This window comes from Anomaloglossus baeobatrachus, chromosome 5 (genome assembly GCF_048569485.1).
Source record: "Anomaloglossus baeobatrachus isolate aAnoBae1 chromosome 5, aAnoBae1.hap1, whole genome shotgun sequence".
Classification (NCBI taxonomy): domain Eukaryota; kingdom Metazoa; phylum Chordata; class Amphibia; order Anura; family Aromobatidae; genus Anomaloglossus; species Anomaloglossus baeobatrachus.
Window position 1 is genome coordinate 596,924,272 of NC_134357.1, and position 26,784 is coordinate 596,951,055.

Consider the following 26,784-nt stretch of genomic DNA (forward strand, 5'->3'; position numbering starts at 1 on the left):
CGATGGCCTCCACTTTCTCAGGCTCGGGCTTCAGTGTTCTCCCGCCTACCCGGTGACCGAGGTACTGGACCTCGCTCATGGCCAGCTGACACTTTCCCGGCTTGATGGTCAAACCTGCCCGGTGGATCCGCCTGAGCACCTGTGCTAGATGCTCTAGGTGGTCCTCCCAGGTGGGACTGAAGACGGCAATGTCATCCAGGTACGCGGCCGCGTACCCTTCAAGTCCCTTGAGCAGGGTGTTGACCAACCGCTGGAAAGTGGCAGGGGCATTCCTCATCCCGAATGGCATCACCGTGGACTCGTATAGTCCAAATGGGGTAATAAAGGCAGAGCGTTCCCTGGCCTTGCGAGTCAGGGGGATCTGCCAATATCCCCGGCTCAGGTCCATGATGGTCAGGTACTGAGCCCCGGCCAACTGATCGAGCAGGTCATCGATGCGTGGCATTGGGTACGCATCGGCGACCGTGACAGCATTGAGCCCCCTGTAGTCCACGCAGAACCGAGTGGTTCGGTCCTTCTTAGGGACGAGGACTACAGGCGAGGCCCAAGCGCTGTTGGATGCCTGGATCACCCCCAGCTTCAGCATCTCGTCAATCTCCTGGCGCATGTGTTGCTGCACCTCCAGGGAGACCCGATATGCTGAACGCCGGATCGGGGGATGATTCCCAGTGTCCACGTGATGGACAGCCAAGTCAGTCCTTCCGGGCTGGTTGGTAAACAACCCCCGGAAGGGGAGGAGGGTGGCCCACAGCTGGGACCGTTGGTCCTCCAAGAGCTGGTGGCCAACCTCCACATCCTCAATGGATCCGCCTGCCCTAACCTGGGCTAGCATATCCAAGAGGGTTTCCGCTTCTCCCTCCTCGGGCAGGTTGCACACGGGGAGCGCACATGCCTCCCGCTCATGATGTGCCTTCATCATGTTCACATGGAAGGGCTTCCGCCTTCCACGGGCAGGGTCCAGGGTGACCAGGTACGTCACAGGGTTGAGCTGCTGGTACACGAGGTATGGGCCTTCCCAGGCTGCCTGAAGCTTGTCCTGTGGTACGGGGACCAGTACCCACACCTTTTGACCCACTTGGTAGGTCCTCTCACAAGCGTTCTGGTCGTACCAACGCTTCTGATCGGCCTGGGCTTGAGCCATATTGTCGTGTACCAGTTGCGTCAAGGCCTGCATTTTGTCCCGGAAGCGCATGACATACTCGATAACCGACACTCCAGGGGTGGCCAAATCCCCTTCCCAAGCCTCTTTCACCAGAGCCAGGGGGCCCCGCACACGTCGCCCGTACAGGAGCTCAAACGGTGAGAATCCTGTTGAGGCCTGTGGAACCTCCCGGTAAGCAAATAACAGGTGTGGGAGATACCGCTCCCAGTCACGCCCATGGGAGTCGACCAACATCTTAAGCATCTGCTTTAAGGTGCCATTAAACCGCTCGCACAGGCCATTAGTCTGTGGATGGTACGGGCTGGCCACCAGATGTCGCACCTGGACTTGCTTACAGAGGGCCTCCATCAGCTGGGACATGAATTGGGTCCCCCGGTCAGTGAGCATTTCCTGGGGAAAACCCACTCGGGAGAAAATCTCCAGCAATGCGGTGGCCACCTTGTCAGCCCGAATGGACGACAAGGCCACTGCTTCTGGGTACCGGGTGGCATAGTCCACTACCGTCAGTATGAAGCGTTTCCCGGAGCTGCTGGGGATGGCCAGCGGGCCGACCAGATCCACAGCCACCCTCCTGAAAGGCTCATCGATGATGGGCAGAGATACCAGTGGGGCTTTGGGGCGTGGCCCCGCCTTCCCCACTCTCTGACAGGTTTCACACGAACGGCAGTAGGCAGCCACATCGGCCCCCATTTTTGGCCAGTAGAAATGCTGGTTTAACCTGGCCTTGGTCTTAGCGATCCCTAGGTGTCCGGCCATCGGAATCTCATGTGCGATCCGCAACAACTCCGTCCGGAACGGATAGGGTACCACCAACTGTCGGTCCCTGGGCCACGCCTCCGGTGAACCCTGCTGGACCGTGGCCCGGTACAGCCGTCCTTGGTCCCAGACCACTCGCTCCGGGTCCGAGTCCGAGGGAGGCTGTGCCGCCTGCTCCTTTAGAGCTTTCAGGCTGTCGTCAGCTTCTAACGCTGCCTGAAACCCCTGACTAGATGTGGCCAGAATCGACGAGACTGTCACATCTTCGGTCAGTACCCCGGGACCTGTGTCCTGGCCTCCACCTGACTCGGCGGCCACTTGGTCAGGAGGGGAAGAGCTATCGGACCTCCGGGAGGCCCCTTGGCTTCCAGCACTCCCACTGCGGGTGACAGTGGCCACAGCCGCTGCGACCGTGGGTCGTGCCTGCTCCTCCTCCGTTCCTGACCAAGTCGCCGGTTCAGGCAGACCTACCTGGCTTCCTGACACCCCGGTTGTGGGGGAACCATGCACCGAGATCTTACCTGGGAGCACTTCCGCTCCTGGACCGGCCCCAATCTCACCTGCCTGTTCCCCTCCTGCAGCAACAGAACCCCGCTGTGAAATCTCTGGGGACCCCACATTTGCTGTGGTAGCCCCCACCCCACACACTGGTCCTCCCCCTGCAGCACCCTGCTCTCTGCTTATCCCTGCAGAGGGCAACAGATCCCAGCTCACAGGCTGATTACTTGTAGAGGCATTGTCACACCTTTCTCTGACCCCCTCCCCTGTCACAGCTGCAGCTGTGTGTGTGTCTATGGTGTCTATGCAAGCAGAAGTATCAGAGTTCACTCCCTCCTCCCTTACATCATTCATAGATAACACATTAACATTGTCCGGAGGCCTGTCAGTACTGGCTGAAGGTTCAGCCCTTGGTTGGGGCCCAAACTGGGAGGTTATCTGCCCCAAATCTGTCCCAAGTAGCACGTTTGCGGGGATCCGATCAGTTACCCCCACCTCCCTCACCCCTCGCCCTGCGCCCCAGTCCACATAAATGTCAGCAACAGGCAGCGCCGGGTCAATGCCTCCAATCCCGGAGACAGCGAGGGTTTTTCCAGGGATCAAGTCTTGGGGGGACACCATCTCAGGCCGCACCAGAGTCACCTCCGAGGCGCTGTCTCGCAGTCCTATGGTCACAGACCGGCCGACGGTGACAGGTTGGAAGCTATCCAGGGACCTACCACCACCCCCACCCACACAATACACCTTGGGCGGCCCTTGGGACGGGGACGGAGCCGGGGCCTTGGGACGCTGAGGGCACATGGCCTTGAAGTGTCCAGGTAAGTTGCACTGGTGGCACCGTCTTGGTTCTGCCACGGGCCTGGAGAGGGGAGTTGAGGGGGACACCCCCTGCAGTCTAGGGGCAGGTGGGGCAGTCGCAGAGTTCATCTTACCCCCTCTCCAGGTGCTGCTGGTGGCTGCTCTCCTGGCCTCAGGAGCCCGATTGTTGGTGTAGTCATCGGCCAGGGCAGCTGTAGCCGTGGACCCCTTTGGCTTCTGGTCTCGGATGAACTGGCGGAGATCCTCACGGCAGTTCCACAAGAGTTGCTCCGTGATGAACAAGTCCAGGATCTCCGGTCCGGTGGAAAGCTGCAGGCCTTGGGTCCAGTGGTCGGCAGCTCAGGCAAGTGCCCGCCGGTGGTCAGCCCAGGAGTCCTTTGGTCCCTTTTGCAGGGTCCGGAACTTCTTGCGGTAGGACTCTGGAGTGAGGTTGTACTGTTGGATCAGGGCCCGCTTGATGGTGTCGTAGCCCTGATCTGCCTCAGCAGGCAAGTCCCCAAGGATATCCAGGGCCTTACCCCTTAGACGGGGGGTCAGGTATTTGGCCCACTGATCCTTGTCCAGATGGTGCTGCAAGCAAGTCCGTTCAAAAGCAGTCAGGAAAGAGTCCAAGTCTCCATCCTTCTCCAGCACTGGGAAGTCCTCAACACGGACCTTTGGAAGTTTGGTGTTTTGAAGGTCACATGTGGCTGATGAGGGCCGGAGCTGAGCTAGCTGCAGCTGGTAGTCACGGTCTGCCTGTCGCTCTCGCTCTTCACGCGCTGCCTGCCGCTCCGCAGCCTCACGCGCTGCTTGCCGCTCCGCAGCCTCAGCGTCACGCGCTGCCTGTCGCCCACGCTCGGCCATGAGTATCTCGTAGGTATCCCGGTCTCCAGCCATAAGCCTGGCCAAGGCAGCTTGAAGGAGGGCCTCTGCACCTCTCAGGCCGGAGGGATTGGCAAGTGGTGATCTGCGGCACGCTGCAGAGCCAGGTGATTCACTGTCCATTTCAGAGCGGAGGGCTGGCATCTGGCTCGTTGAGGACCCTTGGGCGAGCTCCTCCTCATTTTGTCCAGCAGTGCCAGGTTGTGCGATGTCCTCTGCAGAGCTGTTCTCTGGCGTCTGGCTCCTGGAGGACTCGTGGACAACCTCCTCATCGTCTCTGGCCTTAGCATCGGCCATTCCTTTGGCTTTGCTCCTGGTGCTCTCAGCCATTCTTGCAGACTTTTGGTCACTGACACAGAACTGACACCTGATGCCTCCACACACCTTACAGTATCTGCACTCTGACACTCTAGTGTTGAGCTAGTCTGAAGACCCCAGCAGCCACAGCTGCTGCAGGCAGTCTTTAGTGTCTGGGAGTATGGGTCTCACACTCACACACACTATTATCTCGATCCCACCGCTATGCCACCAATATGTCACAAACCACCGGGGGGGTCACTCAGAAATCCCCCGCGCTGGCTACCAGTACGTCACAATCGGGGGGTAACAAGTGGGGGTCACCCCTCCTTTATACCTCCCGACCGACAGACAGAGCACGTGACGCGCTCTCTAGCGCCCCTCTTATAGTCAGGCCAATTATGGAATTGCCCGACAATAAGCAAGGAGGCCGCTATACTACTTATGCCGATTATTGAAGGGTCCCCAGTGAGAGTAGGGTATATATTCCCCCGACCTCCGCGGGCGGAATATATAAAACCTCCCCGAATCTCACTGGCCTCCCCACAATAATCCTTGGCACAACTCGCTGCCACCAACCGCTTCACGGTAACTATTAGCCGAACACACAGACGTGGGATTCAAGATCGAGATAACAGAACAGCCCAAGATTAATTATATAATTTAATCAGCCTAAAGCACACTAGAAACTACAATATATACAATAGGGAATCTACAGAATATACATATGTCAGAGTACAGTTACAGATAAAGCATGGTTTACAAACAGGTATGCAATTCAATCAGTTACCTTGTGCGTCTGGCCACAGGGGGGCGCTGTAGACCAGGTTTCTAGGAACTCCCACAGATGTTTCCTGCACGTGACCCCCAGCGAAAGAACCCTGGAAAATGGCCGAAGTAGGGTTATCAACCTGAGCAAATCCAGGTCCCCTCCTACCTTAGTGACCTCAGAGGGAGCACTGCTCCACCCCTGGCTGGAGTTATGGACAATCCACAACATGGAATATGGGCCATAACTTTGCCTGGGAGCGTCGTAGGCGGACGCCGACGCTCTCATTGTGACAGCTATGAATTTAGCTACAGAACGAGAGGTTTCATGACTTGTCTACTAGTTCCCCATTGGCTGATATCACGCCTGGGGTATTTCCCAAGCTCCCGCTCCCATAAAAACGGTGTGCCAGCATCGTCCGCATGCGGAGACACCATTTTTATGGTTGCCATATTTATCGGAAATATGGCTTGCGAGATATGAACCATTTTTTACTGGAGTCGTTCTGTCTGGATACTTCCAAGCTTGCTAATTAGATAGCAGCTCCTACCACAGGGTCACGGCAGGGAGTCATCCTGTGTCCATTGTTCCCACATCACCTAATTTCCATATCATAGGAGATGGCCATGGGATGTGACACCTTCACAGATGCTGGACATTGAGGACAAGAAGGGAGGGGGGCACTGCCAGGGAGTGATGAGCGATTATGACTGGAAGTCATAATTCATCTTCATATCCCGGGATTTGCCTCACAGCGCTGTTCTGAAATCCTCATTCCCCGTCACAACTGTGTGTGGACATGCTGTGAATTTCAGAGAATATGAAGAGAAAGACATCCACCTCTGCCTCCCGGTACTGCTGCTTATTGAAGACTGTGATGATGAGTACATCGATGACCTAAGGGATGAATTAACCAAAGTAATGGTCTCTAAGAGGACTGCACCTGCAAAATTATGCTTCATCCTTCTAAGCTGTAAAAGAGTAAATGCCCCTGAAAAGCAATATAGATTTTCAGCTTTAGACTGTTGCAATTTCTCACAAACTTACTAAGGATGAAAAAATAAAGTTCACTACAAAAGCAGAGAAACTTCAGAAGCAATTCTCCCCAGAGTCAATCATAACATTCATTTTAATGAGTCAAGAGTTTGTAGAAGAGTATGTGACAAAGTTCGTCCATAATGTCATGGAGAATGTTGACGACTCGTCCAATGTTACCCGACTGATGAGATACGTGGCCCTACTTAACTGCTATGTCCAAAACTCTTACCTCTCCGTTTCTCACTGTGAGGCATTCATGGGTCTCGATCCACAAACAGAAGATAACAGTGAACTTAGGCAATACAATTTCGATAGTTGCCTCAGTGAACAAGCTAAACTAATCTTCATTGAAAGAGTGGATCCGATAACTTGTATAACCTGCATTCATATCATACATCCGTATGTGGCAAAGGAAATCTTAAAGCAGCTTCCTGATAATCCACAAAGTCAAATTGCTATGGACCTGCTTAAAGAAGATGTACTGTTCCAGCACAGATTTGGTAGAGATGAGTTTCTTGGCTTTGTCAGAGACTTGATTTTTCGACGGCGTAAAATTAGCAGGGGTGACGCTGTTGATTCCTTCCTGTCTCCTTTAATTGAACACGTATGTGAAACTGAAAAGAACCAAGAAAAAGCCATCGACTTGTTGAAAGTGGCCTATGAACGATTTGATAAAGATCCTTTTCTGGCCCAGCAGCTTGCTAGACTGCATTATAAGTATGAGAAGTTTGAGGCCGCGGTACACTGGGCAGAGACCGCTAGATCACAGCTGCCTAACGACTCCTTTATTTTGGACACTGAAGGACAAGTGTATAAAAACCAATTCAATGTTTTACTGGACAAGACTAACAATGTTGTGTCACTAGAGGAGGTGCCCATGTTGATTGAACTTGCACTAAAGGCCATGCAGTGTTTTCGTGCAGCGCAAAAGGTTGCCAAGGCTGAAACAGACACCATGAACAATTCCGGATATTATGGGGAAGTGGAAGTTGGATGCCGTTTGTTAAAGCTGTTGTCAACACTTGAAATTTTCCCTCAAAATGAAGATGGCAAAAGTCATGAACTGCTGCACTATCTCTTAACGGATTACATTCCAGAAGCTATAAAGAAACCCTGGTCCAAGTTTCACAATAACTTAAAAGGACTACACCGAAATATCTATAACGCACTGGAATGGATCTCGGAGGAACTGAGTTACTTCCAAACTGATAAAATAAATGACAAAGAACAGAATAGTAATGTGGAAGAACAAGTCTACTCTCCTCGAACATGGCTGCTACACAAAATTAAGGTGTTTGCAAATTTTTTTAGCTCACAATTTTTGCCTCCAAGTGAAAATGGCTAAGAGAATGATGTTAAAAGTTCCATTAATAAACTGACTCAGAAGATGAACATTTACAGACTGGGAGGTGGTAGCACCACGACAATCCTGTCATTGCTGTCAGACTCCAATGGTTCCACAAAAAAACTTTCCAACATAGTCGATCTTTACACAAACACAGCTGGTGAAAACCTTGATGATATTGACCTGATCAATTACATCATGAGCCACATAGCGTTGGCCTGCGTAGCTCCCAGTTCTCTAAAGCTTCTAACTTTTCAGAAATTACGGGAACTTAGCACAGCCTTCCAAAACCCAAGAAAGTCTTTTCCTCCGAGCGCTTATCTACTGCTCATGCTGCTGTACTGGAAGGATGATGTTGTGGACAAGGAGCTTGATGTAAAAAAAGACAAGATTCTGAGCTCTGCTCTTCAGAGCGCCCGTCGCTTGCATGAAATCCGGTTAAAGAATGTCCCTGTTCGAAAAAAACGAAGTAATGTCCTTTTCTTTTTGGGGCATAGTTATGGCCTTCATAAGTTTCTCCACAAAAGCACAGTGGAAAAACACATGAAAGGCCCAATGAATGAGTGGATATTAAAGCTGGATGACGGAGATGTGGGAAAACTAGAGAGCAGGCAAAAACTCCTTCGGACCGTGCCAGGATTTACGGAGTATGGGAAGATTTACACAACAGGACACAGCAAGAAAGAAAGGATTGAAATTATCCCCATAAATAACTCATCGGTGCCTTACGGGAATGAGAATGTGACTTTTTACCTGGGATTTACATACAGTGGACTTGTAGCTTACAACATAAAGGTGCAGCAGTGAAATAGTCCAATAATCATAAGGGTCTTATTAGGCCAATTACTAGAGATGAGCAAATCAAAGCTTCATGTGGAGCTTTTTCTATTTAGTAGAGATGAGTTAATCAAATCAATACAAATTGAATTCATGTGGAATTTATACATTTTTCTAAACCTTCACTGGACTCTGTGAACAGTTTGCGATACGAAACAAAATTCGTATGAAACAATTTTACACAAAGCAGAGCATTGCAGAAGCCAGAGGAGGCGCTTGTGAGCTGGGGTGCGGCCAGGCAAGTTTCCCACATTGCCTTGCAGTTACCACATCGCATAGCACAGGCAGTCAAGAGGGACTATCATAGCCAATATAAAAGCACAGGCAGGAAATAAAGCAGACATTTTTGTATTGAATCTAGGTAATGACTGCAGGTTTGAAGCTTAGAAAGAGTGCTGGGGAAAGGTCAGAAAACATTGCCAAAACTGTACCAAAAGTGTGTCACAGCTCAGCAGAGCAGTGCCTTGCGAAAGTATTCGGCCCCCTTGAATTTTTCAACCTTTTCCCACATTTCAGGCTTCAAATATAAAGATAAAAATTTTAATGTTATGGTGAAGAATCAACAACAAGTGGGACACAATTGTGAAGATGAACAAAATTTATTGTTCTTCATAAAAAATAATAAACTGAAAATTGGGGCGTGCAATATTATTCATCCCCTTTACTCTCAGTGCAGTAAACTCACTCCAGAAGTTGATTGAGGATCTCTGAATGATAAAATGTTGTCCTAAATGACTGATGTGAGGTAAATCCTGGGATATGAAGAGGAATTATGACTAGAAGTCATAATTGCTCTCATCACTCCCTGGCAGTGCCCCCCCTCCCTTCTTGTGCTCAAATGTCCAGCATCTGTGAAGGTGTCACATCCCACTTACACCTCCAACAGCCATCTCCTCTGATATGGAGATGAGATGTTGTGCGGACAATGGACACAGGATGGCTCCCTGCCGTCACCCTGTAACAAGAGTTGTATCTCATTAGCAAGGCTTGGAAGTAGCCAGACAGAACGACTCCAGTAAAAAATGGTTCATATCTCGCAAGCCATATCTCCGATAAATATGGCAACCATAAAAATGGTGTTTGCGCAGGCGGACGATGCTGGCACACCTTTTTTATGGAAGGGGGAGCTTGGGAAATACCCCAGGCGTGATATCAGCCATATGGGAACTCGTAGACAGGTCATGAGTCCCCTCGTTCTGTAGCTAAATTCATAACTGTCACAATGAGAGCATTGGCGTCCGCCTACGACGCTCCCAGGCAAAGTTATGGCCAATATCCCCTTTGCTGGATAATTCTGATCCATGCAGGGGGAGTGGCAGTGCTTCCCTGTGAGGTCACTAAGGTAGGAGGGGACCTGGATTTGCCCAGGTTGATAACCCTACTTCGGCCATTTTCCAGGGTTCTTCTCGCTGGGGGCACGTGCAGGAAACATCTGTGGGAGTTCCTAGAAACCTGGTCTACAGCGCCCCCCTGTGGCCAGACGCACAAGGTAACTGATTGAATTTGCATACCTGTTTGTAAACCATGCTTTATCTGTAACTGTACTCTGACCTAACTGTATATTCTGTAGATTCCCTATTGTATATATTGTAGTTTCTAGTGTGCTTTAGGCGATTAAATTATATAATTAATCTTGGGCTGTTCTGTTATCTCGATCTTGAATCCCACGTCTGTGTGTTCGGCTAATAGTTACCGTGAAGCGGTTGGTGGCAGCGAGTTGTGCCAAGGATTATTGTGGGGAGGCCAGTGAGATTCGGGAAGATATTATATATTCCGCCCGCGGAGGTCGGGGGAATATATACCTTACTCTCACCGGGGACCCTTCAATAATCGGCATAAGTAGTATAGCGGCCTCCTTGCTTATTGTCGGGCAATTCCATAATTGGCCTGACTATAAGAGGGGCGCTAGAGAGCGCGTCACGTGCTCTGTCTGTCGGTCGGGAGGTATAAAGTAGGGGTGACCCCCACTTGTTACCCCCCGATTGTGACGTACTGGTAGCCAGCGCGGGGGATTTCTGAGTGACCCCCCCGGTGGTTTGTGACATATTGGTGGCAAGCGGTGGGATCGAGATAATAGTGTGTGTGAGTGTGAGACCCATACTCCCAGACACTAAAGACTGCCTGCAGCAGCTGTGGCTGCTGGGGTCTTCAGACTAGCTCAACACTAGAGTGTCAGAGTGCAGATACTGTAAGGTGTGTGGAGGCATCAGGTGTCAGTTCTGTGTCAGTGACCAAAAGTCTGCAAGAATGGCTGAGAGCACCAGGAGCAAAGCCAAAGGAATGGCCGATGCTAAGGCCAGAGACGATGAGGAGGTTGTCCACGAGTCCTCCAGGAGCTCGACGCCAGAAAACAGCTCTGCAGAGGACATTGCACAACCGGGCACTGCTGGACAAGATGAGGAGCAGCTCGCCCAAGGGTCCTCAACGAGCCAGATGCCAGCCCTCCGCTCTGCAATGGACAGTGAATCACCAGGCTCCGCAGCGGGCCGCAGATCACCACGTGCCATTCCACCGAGCCTGGGAGGCTCGGATAGCCTTCTTCAAATGGCTATGGCCCTACGCCAGGCTGGAGACCGGGAGGGCTACAAGGAACTCATGGCCGAGCGTGAGCGGCAAGCAGCGCGTGAAGAGCGCCAGGCAGAGCGTAACTACCAGCTGCAGCTAGCTCAGCTCCGGCCCTCATCAGCCACCCGTGACCTTCCAGACACCAAACTTCCAAAGGTCCGTGTTGAGGACTTCCCAGTGCTGGAGAAGGATGGAGACTTGGACTCTTTCTTGACTGCTTTTGAACGGACTTGCTTGCAGCATCATCTGAACAAGGACCAGTGGGCCAAATACCTGACCCCCCGTTTAAGGGGTAAGGCCCTGGATATCCTTGGGGACTTGCCTGCTGAGGCGGATCAGGGCTACGACACCATCAAGCGGGCCCTGATCCAACAGTACAACCTCACCCCGGAGTCCTACCGCAAGAAGTTCCGGACGCTGCAGAAGGGACCAAAGGACTCCTGGGCTGACCACCGGCGGGCACTTGCCCGAGCTGCCGACCACTGGACCCAAGGCCTGCAGCTTTCCACCGGACCGGAGATCCTGGACTTGTTCATCACGGAGCAACTCTTGTGGAACTGCCCTGAGGATCTCCGTCAGTTCATCCGAGACCAGAAGCCAAAGGGATCCACGGCTACAGCTGCCCTGGCAGATGACTACACCAACAATCGGGCTCCTGAAGCCAGGAGAGCAGCCACCAGCAGCACCTGGAGAGGGGGTAAGATGAACTCTGCGACTGCCCCACCTGCCCCTAGGCTGCAGGGGGTGTCCCCCTCAACTCCCCTCTCCAGGCCCGTGGCAGAACCAAGACGGTGCCACCAGTGTAACCTACCTGGACACTTCAAGGCCATGTGCCCTCAGCGTCCCAAGACCCCGGCTCCGTCCCCGTCCCAAGGGCCGCCCAAGGTGTATTGTGTGGGTGGGGGTGGTGGTAGGTCCCTGGACAGCTTCCAACCTGTCACCGTCGGCCAGTCTGTGACCATAGGACTGCGAGACAGCGCCTCGGAGGTGACTCTGGTGCGGCCTGAGATGGTGTCCCCCCAAGACTTGATCCCTGGAAAAACCCTCGCTGTCTCCGGGATTGGAGGCATTGACCCGGCGCTGCCTGTTGCTGACATTTATGTGGACTGGGGCGCAGGGCGAGGGGTGAGGGAGGTGGGGGTAACTGATCGGATCCCTGCAAACGTGCTACTTGGGACAGATTTGGGGCAAATAACCTCCCAGTTTGGCCCCGCCCCAAAGGCTGAACCTTCAGCCAGTGCTGACGTGCCTCCGGACAATGTTAATGTGTTATCTATGAATGATGTAAGGGAGGAGGGAGTGAACTCTGATATTTCTGCTTGCATAGACACCATAGACACACACTCAGCTGCAGCTGTGACAGGGGAGGGGGTCAGAGAAAGGTGTGACAATGCCTCTACAAGTAACCAGCCTGTGAGCTGGGATCTGCTGCCCTCTGCAGGGATAAGCAGAGAGCAGGGTGCTGCAGGGGGAGGACCAGTGTGTGGGGTGGGGGCTACCACAGCAAATGTGGGGTCCCCAGAGATTTCACAGCGGGGTTCTGTTGCTGCAGAGGGGGAACAGGCAGGTGAGATTGGGGCCGGTCCAGGAGCGGAAGTGCTCCCAGGTAAGATCTCGGTGCAGGGTTCCCCCACAACCGGGGTGTCAGGAAGCCAGGTAGGTCTGCCTGAACCGGCGACTTGGTCAGGAACGGAGGAGGAGCAGGCACGACCCACGGTCGCAGCGGCTGTGGCCGCTGTCACCCGCAGTGGGAGTGCTGGAAGCCAAGGGGCCTCCCGGAGGTCCGATAGCTCTTCCCCTTCTGACCAAGTGGCAGCCGAGTCAGGTGGAGGCCAGGACACAGGTCCCGGGGTACTGACCGAAGATGTGACAGTCTCGTCGATTCTGGCCACATCTGGTCAGGGGTTTCAGGCAGCGTTAGAAGCTGACGACAGCCTGAAAGCTCTAAAGGAGCAGGCGGCACAGCCTCCCTCGGACTCGGACCCGGAGCGAGTGGTCTGGGACCAAGGACGGCTGTACCGGGCCACGGTCCAGCAGGGTTCACCGGAGGCGTGGCCCAGGGACCGACAGTTGGTGGTACCCTATCCGTTCCGGACGGAGTTGTTGCGGATCGCACATGAGATTCCGATGGCCGGACACCTAGGGATCGCTAAGACCAAGGCCAGGTTAAACCAGCATTTCTACTGGCCAAAAATGGGGGCCGATGTGGCTGCCTACTGCCGTTCGTGTGAAACCTGTCAGAGAGTGGGGAAGGCGGGGCCACGCCCCAAAGCCCCACTGGTATCTCTGCCCATCATCGATGAGCCTTTCAGGAGGGTGGCTGTGGATCTGGTCGGCCCGCTGGCCATCCCCAGCAGCTCCGGGAAACGCTTCATACTGACGGTAGTGGACTATGCCACCCGGTACCCAGAAGCAGTGGCCTTGTCGTCCATTCGGGCTGACAAGGTGGCCACCGCATTGCTGGAGATTTTCTCCCGAGTGGGTTTTCCCCAGGAAATGCTCACCGACCGGGGGACCCAATTCATGTCCCAGCTGATGGAGACCCTCTGTAAGCAAGTCCAGGTGCGACATCTGGTGGCCAGCCCGTACCATCCACAGACTAATGGCCTGTGCGAGCGGTTCAATGGCACCTTAAAGCAGATGCTTAAGATGTTGGTCGACTCCCATGGGCGTGACTGGGAGCGGTATCTCCCACACCTGTTATTTGCTTACCGGGAGGTTCCACAGGCCTCAACAGGATTCTCACCGTTTGAGCTCCTGTACGGGCGACGTGTGCGGGGCCCCCTGGCTCTGGTGAAAGAGGCTTGGGAAGGGGATTTGGCCACCCCTGGAGTGTCGGTTATCGAGTATGTCATGCGCTTCCGGGACAAAATGCAGGCCTTGACGCAACGGGTACACGACAATATGGCTCAAGCCCAGGCTGATCAGAAGCGTTGGTACGACCAGAACGCTTGTGAGAGGACCTACCAAGTGGGTCAAGAGGTGTGGGTACTGGTCCCCGTACCACAGGACAAGCTTCAGGCAGCCTGGGAAGGCCCATACCTCGTGTACCAGCAGCTCAACCCTGTGACGTACCTGGTCACCCTGGACCCTGCCCGTGGAAGGCGGAAGCCCTTCCATGTGAACATGATGAAGGCACATCATGAGCGGGAGGCATGTGCGCTCCCCGTGTGCAACCTGCCCGAGGAGGGAGAAGCGGAAACCCTCTTGGATATGCTAGCCCAGGTTAGGGCAGGCGGATCCATTGAGGATGTGGAGGTTGGCCACCAGCTCTTGGAGGACCAACGGTCCCAGCTGTGGGCCACCCTACACCCCTTCCGGGGGTTGTTTACCAACCAGCCCGGAAGGACTGACTTGGCTGTCCATCACGTGGACACTGGGGATCATCCCCCGATCCGGCGTTCAGCATATCGGGTCTCCCTGGAGGTGCAGCAACACATGCGCCAGGAGATTGACGAGATGCTGGAGCTGGGGGTGATCCAGGCATCCAACAGCGCTTGGGCCTCGCCTGTAGTCCTCGTCCCTAAGAAGGACCGAACCACTCGGTTCTGCGTGGACTACAGGGGGCTCAATGCGGTCACGGTCGCCGATGCGTACCCAATGCCACGCATCGATGACCTGCTCGATCAGTTGGCCGGGGCTCAGTACCTGACCATCATGGATCTGAGCCGGGGATATTGGCAGATCCCCCTGACTCGCAAGGCCAGGGAACGCTCTGCCTTTATTACCCCATTTGGACTGTACGAGTCCACGGTGATGCCATTCGGGATGAGGAATGCCCCTGCCACTTTCCAGCGGATGGTCAACACCCTGCTCAAGGGACTTGAAGGGTACGCGGCCGCGTACCTAGATGACATTGCCGTCTTCAGTCCCACCTGGGAGGACCACCTAGAGCATCTAGCACAGGTGCTCAGGCGGATCCACCGGGCAGGTTTGACCATCAAGCCGGGAAAGTGTCAGCTGGCCATGAGCGAGGTCCAGTACCTCGGTCACCGGGTAGGTGGGGGAACGCTGAAGCCCGAGCCTGAGAAAGTGGAGGCCATCGCATCCTGGCCCACCCCCAGGACCAAGAAGCAGGTGATGTCCTTCTTGGGGACCGCTGGGTACTATAGGAGGTTTGTTCCATGCTATAGTAGCCTGGCAAAGCCCTTGACGGACCTCACCAAGAAGAAGCTGCCCTCTGCAGTCGATTGGACAGTGGACTGCGAGACAGCCTTCCGGGCCCTAAAGGACGCCCTGTCCAGCCCGCCCGTGCTACAGGCAGCCGACTTCACGCGGCCGTTTGTAGTACAGACCGACGCCAGTGACTTCGGCCTCGGTGCGGTGCTCAGCCAGGTGGACTCTGCGAGCCAAGAGCACCCAGTCTTGTACCTGAGCAGGAAGCTGTTACCAAGGGAAGTGGCCTATTCTACAATGGAGAAGGAGTGCCTGGCCATAGTGTGGGCCCTGCAGCGTCTGCAACCCTATCTATACGGGCGCCACTTCATCGTGGAGACGGACCACAATCCCCTCAGCTGGTTGCACACCGTCTCTGGGACGAATGGGCGATTGTTGCGATGGAGCCTTGCGCTCCAGCAATACGACTTCACCATTCGCCACAAAAGGGGCCGTGACCACGGTAACGCAGACGGGCTGTCCCGACAAGGAGAGGTCGCGGACGGGCGCACGGGGGAACACCGGAGTGTGCTGCCCCCTAGCGCCCTCAAAAGGGGGGAGGTGTGAGGTAAATCCTGGGATACGAAGAGGAATTATGACTAGAAGTCATAATTGCTCTCATCACTCCCTGGCAGTGCCCCCCCTCCCTTCTTGTGCTCAAATGTCCAGCATCTGTGAAGGTGTCACATCCCACTTACACCTCCAACAGCCATCTCCTCTGATATGGAGATGAGATGTTGTGCGGACAATGGACACAGGATGGCTCCCTGCCGTCACCCTGTAACAAGAGTTGTATCTCATTAGCAAGGCTTGGAAGTAGCCAGACAGAACGACTCCAGTAAAAAATGGTTCATATCTCGCAAGCCATATCTCCGATAAATATGGCAACCATAAAAATGGTGTTTGCGCAGGCGGACGATGCTGGCACACCTTTTTTATGGAAGGGGGAGCTTGGGAAATACCCCAGGCGTGATATCAGCCATATGGGAACTCGTAGACAGGTCATGAGTCCCCTCGTTCTGTAGCTAAATTCATAACTGTCACAATGAGAGCATTGGCGTCCGCCTACGACGCTCCCAGGCAAAGTTATGGCCAATATCCCCTTTGCTGGATAATTCTGATCCATGCAGGGGGAGTGGCAGTGCTTCCCTGTGAGGTCACTAAGGTAGGAGGGGACCTGGATCTGCCCAGGTTGATAACCCTACTTCGGCCATTTTCCAGGGTTCTTCTCGCTGGGGGCACGTGCAGGAAACATCTGTGGGAGTTCCTAGAAACCTGGTCTACAGCGCCCCCCTGTGGCCAGACGCACAAGGTAACTGCTGGAACTGTGTATGCCTGTTTGTAAACCATGCTTTGTCTGTAACTGTACTCTGACATATGTATATTCTGTAGATTCCCTATTGTATATATTGTAGTTCTAGTGTGCTTTAGGCGATTAAATTATATAATTAATCTTGGGCTGTTCTGTTATCTCGATCTTGAATCCCACGTCTGTGTGTTCGGCTAATAGTTACCGTGAAGCGGTTGGTGGCAGCGAGTTGTGCCAAGGATTATTGTGGGGAGGCCAGTGAGATTCGGGAAGATATTATATATTCCGCCCGCGGAGGTCGGGGGAATATATACCTTACTCTCACCGGGGACCCTTCAATAATCGGCATAAGTAGTATAGCGGCCTCCTTGCTTATTGTCGGGCAATTCCATAATTGGCCTGACTATAAGAGGGGCGCTAGAGAGCGCGTCACGTGCTCTGTCTGTCGGTCGGGAGGTATAAAGTAGGGGTGACCCCCACTTGTTACCCCCCGATTGTGACGTACTGGTAGCCAGCGCGGGGGATTTCTGAGTGACCCCCCCGGTGGTTTGTGACAACTGATGATAATAAATATAAGCCCCTGTGTTGAATCAAGTCTCGGTATAAATGAACCTGCTCTGTGATAGTCTCAGGGTTCTGTTTAAAGCACAAAGAGCATCATGAAGACCAAGGAACACAACAGGCAGGTCCGTGATACTGTTGTGGAGAAGTTTAAAGCCGGATTTGGTTACAAAAAGATTTCCAAAACTTTAAACATCCCAAGAAGCACTGTGCAAGCGATCATATAGAAATGGAAGGAGTATCTGTGAGGGTTATGCTGAAATGATTTTAACATCCCCATTGACACTTCCCACTCATCTGTCTCTAAACTTCTAACAATCATTTCCTCCTTTGGTCTCGCCCAATGGTCCTCTGCAGCTACTCACAAAGATGGCACACGCTAGACCTCATCTTCACTCACCTCTGTTCCCTATCTAACCTCTCTAACGCGCCTCTCCCCCTGTCTGACCACAACCTACAGTCATGGCCAAAAGTTTTGAGAATGACACCAAAACTATATTTTCACATGATCTGTTGCCCTCTGGTTTTTAATTGTGTTTGTCTGATGTTTACATCACATACAGAAATATAATTGCAATCATATTATGAGACCAGAAGGTTCTATTGACAGTTAGAATGAGTTAATGCAGCAAGTCAATATTTGCAGTGTTGACCCTTCTTCTTCAGGACCTCTGCAATTCTCCCTGGCATGCTCTCAATCAACTTCTGGACCAAATCCTGACTGATCACTGTCCATTCTTGCATAAGCAATGCTTGCATTTTGCCAGAATTTTTTGTTTTTTGTTTGTCCACCCGTCTCTTGATGATCGCCCACAAGTTCTCAATGGGATTAAGATCTGGGGAGTTTCCAGGCCATGGACCCAAAATCTCTATGTTTTGTTCCATGAGCCATTTAGTGATCCCCTTTGCTTTATGGCAAGGTGCTCCATCATGCTGGAAAAGGCATTGTTGGGCGCCAAACTGCTCTTGGACAGTTGAGAGAAGTTGCTCTTGGAGGACATTCTGGTACATTCTTTATTCATGGCTGTGTTTTTAGGCCAGACTGTGAGTGGTGCGATTCCCTTGGCTGAGAAGCAACCCCACACATGAATGGTTTCAGGATGCTTAACAGTTGGCATGAGACAAGACTGGTGGTAGCGCTCACCTCTTCTTCTCATAATAAGCTGTTTCCAGATGTCCCAAACAATCGAAAAGGGGATTCATCTGAGAAAATGACTTTACCCCAGTCCTCAGCAGTCCACTCCCTGCACCTTCTGCAGAATATCAGTCGCTCCCTGATGTTTTTTCTGGAGAGAAGTGGCTTCTTTGCTGCCCTCCTTGAAACCAGGCCTTGCTCAAAGAGTCTCCGCCTCACAGTGCGTGCAGAAGCACTCACACCAGCCTGCTGCCATTGCTTAGCTAGCTTGGCACTGCTGGTAGTCCGATTCCGCAGCTCAAACAGTTTTAAGATACGGTCCTGGCGTTTGCTGGTCCTTCTTGGGCGCCCTGGAGCCTTTTTGGCAACAATGGAAGCTCTCTCCTTGAAGATGCGATAGATTGTTGACTGAGGTGCAATCTTTGTAGCTGCGATACTCTTCCCTGTTAGGCCATTTTTGTGCAGAGCAATGATGGCTGCACGTGTTTCTTTAGAGATAACCATGGTTAACTGAAGAGAAACAATGATACCAAGCACCAGCTTCCTTTTAAAGTGTCCAGTGGTGTCATTCTTACTTAATCATGACTGATTGATGGCCAGCCCTGTCCTCATCAACACCCACACCTGTGTTAATGGAACAATCACTAAAACAATGTTTGCTGCTCCTTTTAAGGCAGGAATGCAATGATGTTGAAATGTATTTTGGGGGTTAGCCAATATTGACTTTGCAAGTAATTGCTGTTAAGCTGATCACTCTTTATGACATTCTGGAGTATATGCAAATTGCCATTAGAAAAACTTAAGCAGTAGACTTTGTAAAAATTAATATTTGTAGCATTCTCAAAACTTTTGGCCATGACTGTACTCTCATTCTCATCCCTCTCTTCTCCAAGTACACAACCCCCCCTCCACAAACTTTCACACCCCCGCAGAAATCTCAATCACCTTGACTTACACGCACTTTCTCAGTCTCTTTTCCCTCTTGCAGACATTGCTTCTTCACACGATGCAGATGCTGCTGCCACTTTATACAACACCACCATCTCTGCAGCTCTCGAATCAGCTGCCCCCCTCACACACACCAAAACCCGCACAATCAAGAGGCAACCCTGGCACACGAGGCAGACTAAAGAATTGAAACGGGCTTCCAGAATCACTAAGCGCAGATGGAAGAAGTCTCATTCCACTGAGCACTTCGTTACATACAAACAAGCTCTCACCACTTTCAAGTCTGCACTCACTGCTGCAAAACAAACCTACTTCTCATCCCTCATATCCTCTCTATCCCACAACCCTAAACAGCTATTCAACACTTTCAACTCTCTCCTCCGTCCCCCAGCACCACCTCCCTCTCCTCTCAGCTGAAGACTTTGCCTCTTTCTTCAAGCAGAAGATTGACAACATCAGAGCAAGCTTTGGCCCACAATCACCACAGCCACTCCTCACAACTACTCAGCCTTCTTCCTCCAAATCCAGTTTCTCCACCATGACAGAACATCTTTCCACTCTACTCTCAAGATCACATCTCACAACCTGCCTGCTTGATCCACTCCCATCCCACCTCATCCCCAATCTCACCACAGTCCTCCTCCTGACCCTAACCCATCTCTTCAACCTATCACTAACAACTGGTGTATTTCCTTCATGCTTTAAACATGCCTCAATCACACCCATCCTCAAAAAGTCCTCCCTTGACCCTTCCTCTGTGTCAAACTATCGCCCCATATCACTTCTCCCCTATGCCTCAAAACTACTGGAACATGTCCATCTTGAACTGTCCTCATACCTCTCTTCCTGCTCTCTCTTTGACCGGTTACAATCTGGCTTCTGACCCGATCATTCCACTGAAACTGCCCTGACCAAAGTCACCAACGACCTACTAACCGCCAAAGACAAGCGACACTACTCTATCCTCCTCCTCCTGTCCTCTGCCTTCGACACAGTAGACCACTCCCTCTTACTACAGATTCTCTCATCTCTCGGCATCACAGACTTGGCGCTATCTTGGATCTCCTCATACTTATCCAACCGAACTTTCAACGTCTCCCACTCTCACACCACTTCCTCATCTCGCCCCCTATCTGTCGGGTCCCCCAAGGTTCAGTTCTTGGACCCCTGCTGTTCTCCATTTACACCTTTGGCCTGGGACAGCTCATAGAGTCCCATGGCTTTCAGTATCATCTCTATGCTAATGATACGCAGATCTACCTCTCTGGACCTGACATCACCTCCCTACTAACCAGAATCCCACAATGTCTGTCTGCTATTTCATCCTTTTTCTCTGCTTGATTCCTAAAACTGAACATGGACAAAACAGAATTCATTGTCTTTCCTCCTCCTCACTCATAGTTACATAGTTACATAGTTACTTAGGTTGAAAAAAGACCTAGGTCCATCTAGTTCAACCTTCCTCCACCAGTTGTACATTTAGTCACTAAGTCATTTATAACCAACAATGTTTTGTGTACTGAGGAAATCATCCAGCCCTTTTTTAAAAGCTGTTATAGTATCTGCCATTACTACCTCTTGTGGTAGGGCATTCCACAGTCTGACCGCTCTAACTGTAAAGAACCCTTTCCTATTTAGGTGTCGGAATCGCTTTTCTTCCACTCGCAGTGAGTGCCCCCTGGTCCTTAGTATTGTTTTCGGAAGAAATAAGTTATGTGCCAGTCCTTTATATTGACCACACATGTATTTATACATATAAATGAGATCTCCTCTGAGACGTCTTTTTTCTAAGCTAAACATATCTAACTTTTTCAATCTGTCATCATATGGGCGGCCTCCATTCCTTGTAATAGTCTAGTTGCCCGCCTTTGAACTGACTCTAACTTCTGAATGTCCTTTTTAAAATGTGGAGCCCAAAACTGGATCCCGTATTCCAGATGTGGCCTTACAAGTGATTTATAGATGGGTAACAATACGTTGGGATCACGGGATCTAATCTCTCTTTTTATACACCCTAGAATCTTGTTTGCTTTAGCAGCTGCTGCCTGACATTGAGTGCTGCTGCTCAGCTTATTTGTAATGAGAATACCCAAGTCCTTCTCCTGTTCTGTAGTCCCGAGTTTACTTCCATTTAATGTATACGCAGCTATAGGATTACTCCGTCCTAGGTGCATTACTTTACATTTATCAACATTAAATCTCATTTGCCAAGTATCTGCCCATTCTGACATCTTATCCAGATCTTTTTGTAATATTGTACTATCCAGGTCAGTTTTTAATATCCTACATAGTTTGGTGTCATCGGCAAAGACTGACACTGTACTATCAATCCCATCCACAAGGTCATTAATATAGAGAGTAAAAAGAATTGGTCCTAGCACAGATCCCTGCGGCACCCCACTGCTGACTATAGCCCATTTAGAGAATGTAGCATTTATGACTACTCTTTGTTTCCTATCTTTTAGCCAATTCCTTACCCAGTTGCATATTGTGTCCCCTAGTCCTTGCTTCTGGAGCTTTAGTATAAGGCTATTATGTGGTACAGTATCAAATGCCTTTGCAAAGTCCAAATAAATCACATCAGCTGCATTACCAATATCCAGGTTTGCACTTACCCCCTCATAGAACCCCAACAGGTTGGTTAGACACGACTTATCTTTCATGAATCCATGCTGTTTGTCAGTTATCATATTATTTTCTGCAATATATTTTTGCATGTCATCCCTTAAAATGCCCTCAAAAACTTTGCATACTACTGATGTCAGGCTTACTGGACGGTAGTTGCCTGGATCTACCCTCTTACCTTTCTTAAATATCGGTACCACATCAGCAATCCTCCAATCCTGAGGCACCAACCCTGTTACAAGTGAGTCTAAAAAGATGAGATACAGCGGTCTGTCGATTACGGAGCTCAATTCCCTCAATATTCGTGGATGAATGCCATCTGGCCCTGGGGATTTGTCAATGTTTAATTTACTCAGACGTAGGCGTACTTCATCTTGTGTTAAATTAATTATATCGGGTGGTGGACTTTGATTTTTCACTTGTTGAATGATCCCTGGTACAGTCAGTTCCTTGGTGAATACAGATGAGAAATGCCTATTTAATATCTCCCCACCTGACATATCCATCAATGTCAATGGCTGCTCACTTTCCCCAGTGCCACGCGCACGCTGCCTAGAAGTAACCCTAGACTCTGATCTCTCTTTCAAGCCACACATCCAAGCCCATTTCACCTCCTGCCGCCTCCAACTCAAAAATATTTCCCGGATCCGTACATTCCTTTGCCAAGAATCTGCAAAAACCCTAGTACATGCCCTTATTATCTCCCGTCTAGATTATTGCAACCTCCTGCTCTGTGGCCTCCCTTCTAACAGTCTCGCACCCCTACAATCTATTCTAAACTATAGTGCCCGGCTAATCCACCTGTCCCCCCGCTACTCCCCGACCTCTCCTCTCTGCCAATCCCTTCATTGGCTTCCCATTGCCCAACGACTCCAGTTCAAAACACTAACCATGACATACAAAGCCATCCACAACCTGTCTCCTCCCTACATCTGTGACCTAGTCTGCCGGTACTTACCTGCACGTAACCTTCGATCCTCACAAGATCTCCTTCTCTACTCCCCTCTCATCTCCTCTTCCCACCATCGCATCCAAGATTTCTCCCGTGCCTCCCCCATACTCTGGAATGCTCTGCCACAACACATCAGACTCTCGCCTACCTTGGCAAGCTTGAAAAGGAACCTGAAGACCCACCTCTTCCGACAAGCCTACAACCTGCCATAACCCTCAGTCTGATACAGCGCCGCACTATCAGCTCTACCCTCACCTACTGTATCCTCACCTATCCCTTGTAGACTGCGAGCCCTCGTGGGCAGGGACCTCTCTCCTCCTGTACCTGTTTGTGTTTTGTATTGTTTATGATTATTGTACTTGTCCCTATTATGTACACCCCTTTCACATGTAAAGCGCCATGGAATTGATGGCGCTATAATAATAATGATGATGAGAATTATGACAGTTATTCATATCAGTCAGCTACTCCGTGATGTCGCCCCCTCCCTTCCTGCTGCTTAGAGACCCAGCAAATGTAAAACTCAAGGTGTCAAAATCCAATTAGGCCAGGTCTTGATCCAGCACCCCCCTGCAGAGTGAATTGTCCTACATAGGAGGTGGGAGGGGAGCCCCATGTTTATAACCTAACTTCAGTCAAAATCCCGCAGCCTTTCGGTGCCGTTAGAAAAGTTTCATTATTGGGGAGTGCATCGCCCAAACAAATTAGATAGAAACATTTTCATATTCAGAGGGCCAGACGCACGTAACACACATTTCGGCAAAATTGTATGATGTGCGTAGCCCTCCATAATTAATAACTGGCCACAGGAAGCCCGCAGTACTCTCATATTTCCTATCTAAACGGAGATCAATTCACAACAACAAAAATAAGGGTCATATCTTCCATGTGAGAAGCTCAGAGGCAGAGTTATGAACAAAAATTGGAAATCCATACTTTCCCTGGGTAGGTAGAAGGCCAGCCCAGTGAGGTCACCAGGTGGGAGGATACATGGATTGTAGCCAGTTTGATAACCACAATACAGACATTTTTGGATGTTCTTCTACGTGCGGTCTCGTGTGGTGCACATGGGGGAAGATCCAGGAACAGTGTAGCCACACAGCACCCCCCTGTGTCCGCTAGGGAATAAGGTAATTGATACAACTGATATCTGCTTGTAATCCAGAACTTCCCTGTAAATGTAGTCTGACATATATATATATATAATATATATATATATATATATTCTGTAAATTCCATCTTGTATATATTGTAGTATCTAGTGTGCCCTTAAGGCGATTAAATATATATAATTTAATCTTGGGCTGTTCTGTTATCTTGATCCTGAATTCCACGTCTGGGAGCTCGGCGTAATAGTTATCGTAATTGATTAATGGCAGCGAGTTTATGCCAAGGATCATTGTGGGGCAACCAGTGAGATCCTGGGAGGATTAGATATATTCCGCCCGCAGGAGTCAGGGGAATATATAACTTACTCTCACCAGGAACCCTTCAATCATCGGCATAGTAGAATAGCGGCCCCCTTGCTTATTGCCGAGCATTTCCATAATTGGCCTGACTATAACAGGGGCACTAGAGAGCGAGTCACGTGCTCTGTCTGGTGGAGAGGGGGGTAACTTCCACTTCCTCCCCCTTTTCCTGACAGTATCATACCACTGCAAATCTACCAAGACCCGGCTGTCCATCCAAACTGTCATCTCACACAAGGAAAAGACTGATCAGAGACGCAGCCAAGAGGCCCATGATCACTCTGGATGACCTGCAGAGATCTACAGCTGAGGTGGGAGAGTCTGTCCATAGCACAACAATCAGTCGTACACTAAACAAATCTGGCCTTCATGGAAGAGTGGCAAGAAGAAAGCCATTTCTCAAAGATATCCATAAAAAGTATTGTTTAAAGCTTGTCACAAGCCACCTGGGAGAAACACCAAAAATGTGCAAGAAGGTGCTCTGGTCAGATGAAACCAAAATCAAACTTTTTTGGGCACAATGCCAAACGATATGTTTGGCGTAAAAACAACACAGCTCATCACCCTGAACACCCCATCCCCACTGTCAAACATGGTGGTAGCATCATAGTTTGGGCCTGCTTTTCTTCAGCAGGGACAGGAAAGCAGGTTAAAATTGATGGGAAGATGGATGGAGCCAAATACAGGACCATTCTTGAAGAAAACCTGTTGGAGTCTGCAAAAGACCTGAGACTGGGATGGAGATTTGTCTTCCAACAAGACAATGATCCAAAACATAATGCAAAATTTACAACGAAATGGTTCACAAATAACCGTATCCAGGTGTTAGAATGGCCAAGTCACAGCCCAGACCTGAACCCAACCGAGAATCTGTGGAAAGAACTGAAAACTGCTGTTCACAAACGCCTCCATCCAACCTCACTCAGCTCCAGCTGTTTACAAAGGAAGAATGGGCGAGAATTTCAGCCTTTCCATGTGCAAAACTGATAGACACATACCCCAAGAGACTGCAGCTGTAATCGCAGCAAAAGGGGGCGCTACAAAGTATTAACTTAAAGGGGATGAATATTATTGCACGCCCCAATTTTCAGTTATTTTTTTTATAAAAGTTTAAAATAAGCAATAAATTTCCTTCCTCTTCACAATTGTGTCACTTGTTGTTGATTCTTCACCAGAACATTCACATTTTATCTTTATGTTTGAAGCCTGAAATGTGGGAAAAGGTTGAAAAATTCAAGGGGGCCAAATACTTTCGCAAGGCATGGATATGACTATAAGGGGTTGCATGCACCCTAGGTGACCTAACAGTTCTACATAAGTCTTTTCAGGGCAATTAGAGCCTTTGTAGTAGTCACAATGAATCAAATCCCTGCATAATTGAGCTTTTGGAAATAATTCAGCCAAGTTGGTGAATTCGAGTTTCAAGTGTTTGGTTCCTCTCTACCATTTACATTTTGTACATGATGTCCAGAGTTTATGAAATGCTGTGATATTACATTAACCATTGTCTGGTACCACAAAAAAAAACCAACAAAAAAACACGCTAGTGGTACCAAGGGAGTCAATATGACACAACCCATGGGAGTCAATATGACCCAACCCATGGGAGTCAATATGACCCAACCCATGGGAGTCAATATGACCCAACCACCACATTTAGTATTTCTATAAATGTATTATGTTGAGGATTTATGAAAATTAACGAAATCTACCTCTCCAGTTGGCCTTTTTTTTAATTGTAACAGGTGGATTGACATTTCCCTCAAATATAATCATGTGTGGAGTAATAGAAATGCTTATTTTTATCTTTGGAATTATCTGCAGTGAACTATTGTTTTTTTCTCAGCCTTTGTTTATTCCTCATTCCTGCTTTCTGTAACGCCACTCTACCAGAGCAGCAATGATGTCTGCTTCAGTACTCAGCTTTGTCTTTGCAAGTTTGGTCTCTTAAAATAAAAAAACTAAAATAGAATTTCTGCCTCATTACACAAACAGTACCATGGGGTCAGTGACCCCACAGTTCTTTATGGTTATATAGTGCTTAAAAAAAACCCAAAAAACAAAACCCTGAAAATATCATGTGCAATATGTCCGTGGAATTTTCATAAGAAAATACATAAAAGATGCCATCCATAATCGTGTGGAATATCGGTTGCTAAATCACAACATGCAGGGAATTCTTAACTACTTTACAAAAATTTTCAAAAAATTAACATTGGCCTGTTTAAAAAATAGCAGTGTCTGTCTGCATTTGTCTTTACATATTCACAATCTGTCTTTTTATATTGGATTTTGTGAATCACTAACCTCATATTTCATTGTATATCTGCAGTTTTGTAGATGGGCTTCACATCAATATTGCTTGGAGTCTCCACCTTCTGGCTCCCGTCAGCTGTTATTCCAGCCCAGGACGCTTTGACTACATCCCATAATATATTTGCATTTGTTGGCTTTGCCTCAGAAACGGCATTTTTGATGTCACCCCACAAGTGTTCTATCAGATTATGGTCCAGGGATTGAGCTGGCCACTCCATAACCTCAATTATTTTGCTGGTTTACTGGTGTGTTTAGGGTCATTGTCTTGTTGAAACACCCATTTCAAGGGCATTTCCTCTTCAGCGTAAGGCAACATGACCTCTTCTAGTATTCTGATATATGCAAACTGGTCTATGATCCCTAG

At 49.9% G+C, this 26,784-nt stretch overlaps 1 protein-coding gene across 1 annotated transcript in view; it reads left to right on the forward strand.

Annotated features, from left to right (window-relative positions):
* The window catches only part of LOC142312537 (sterile alpha motif domain-containing protein 9-like), a 37,016-nt gene extending 27,896 nt beyond the window's left edge, over positions 1-9,120 (forward strand). The window contains 2 exon segments of the mRNA XM_075351513.1: positions 5,921-6,184; positions 6,186-9,120. Of these exon segments, the coding sequence (XP_075207628.1) occupies positions 5,921-6,184; positions 6,186-8,355 (2,434 nt within the window). The 3' untranslated portion in view covers positions 8,356-9,120.
* The last annotated feature ends 17,664 nt before the right edge of the window (positions 9,121-26,784 follow it).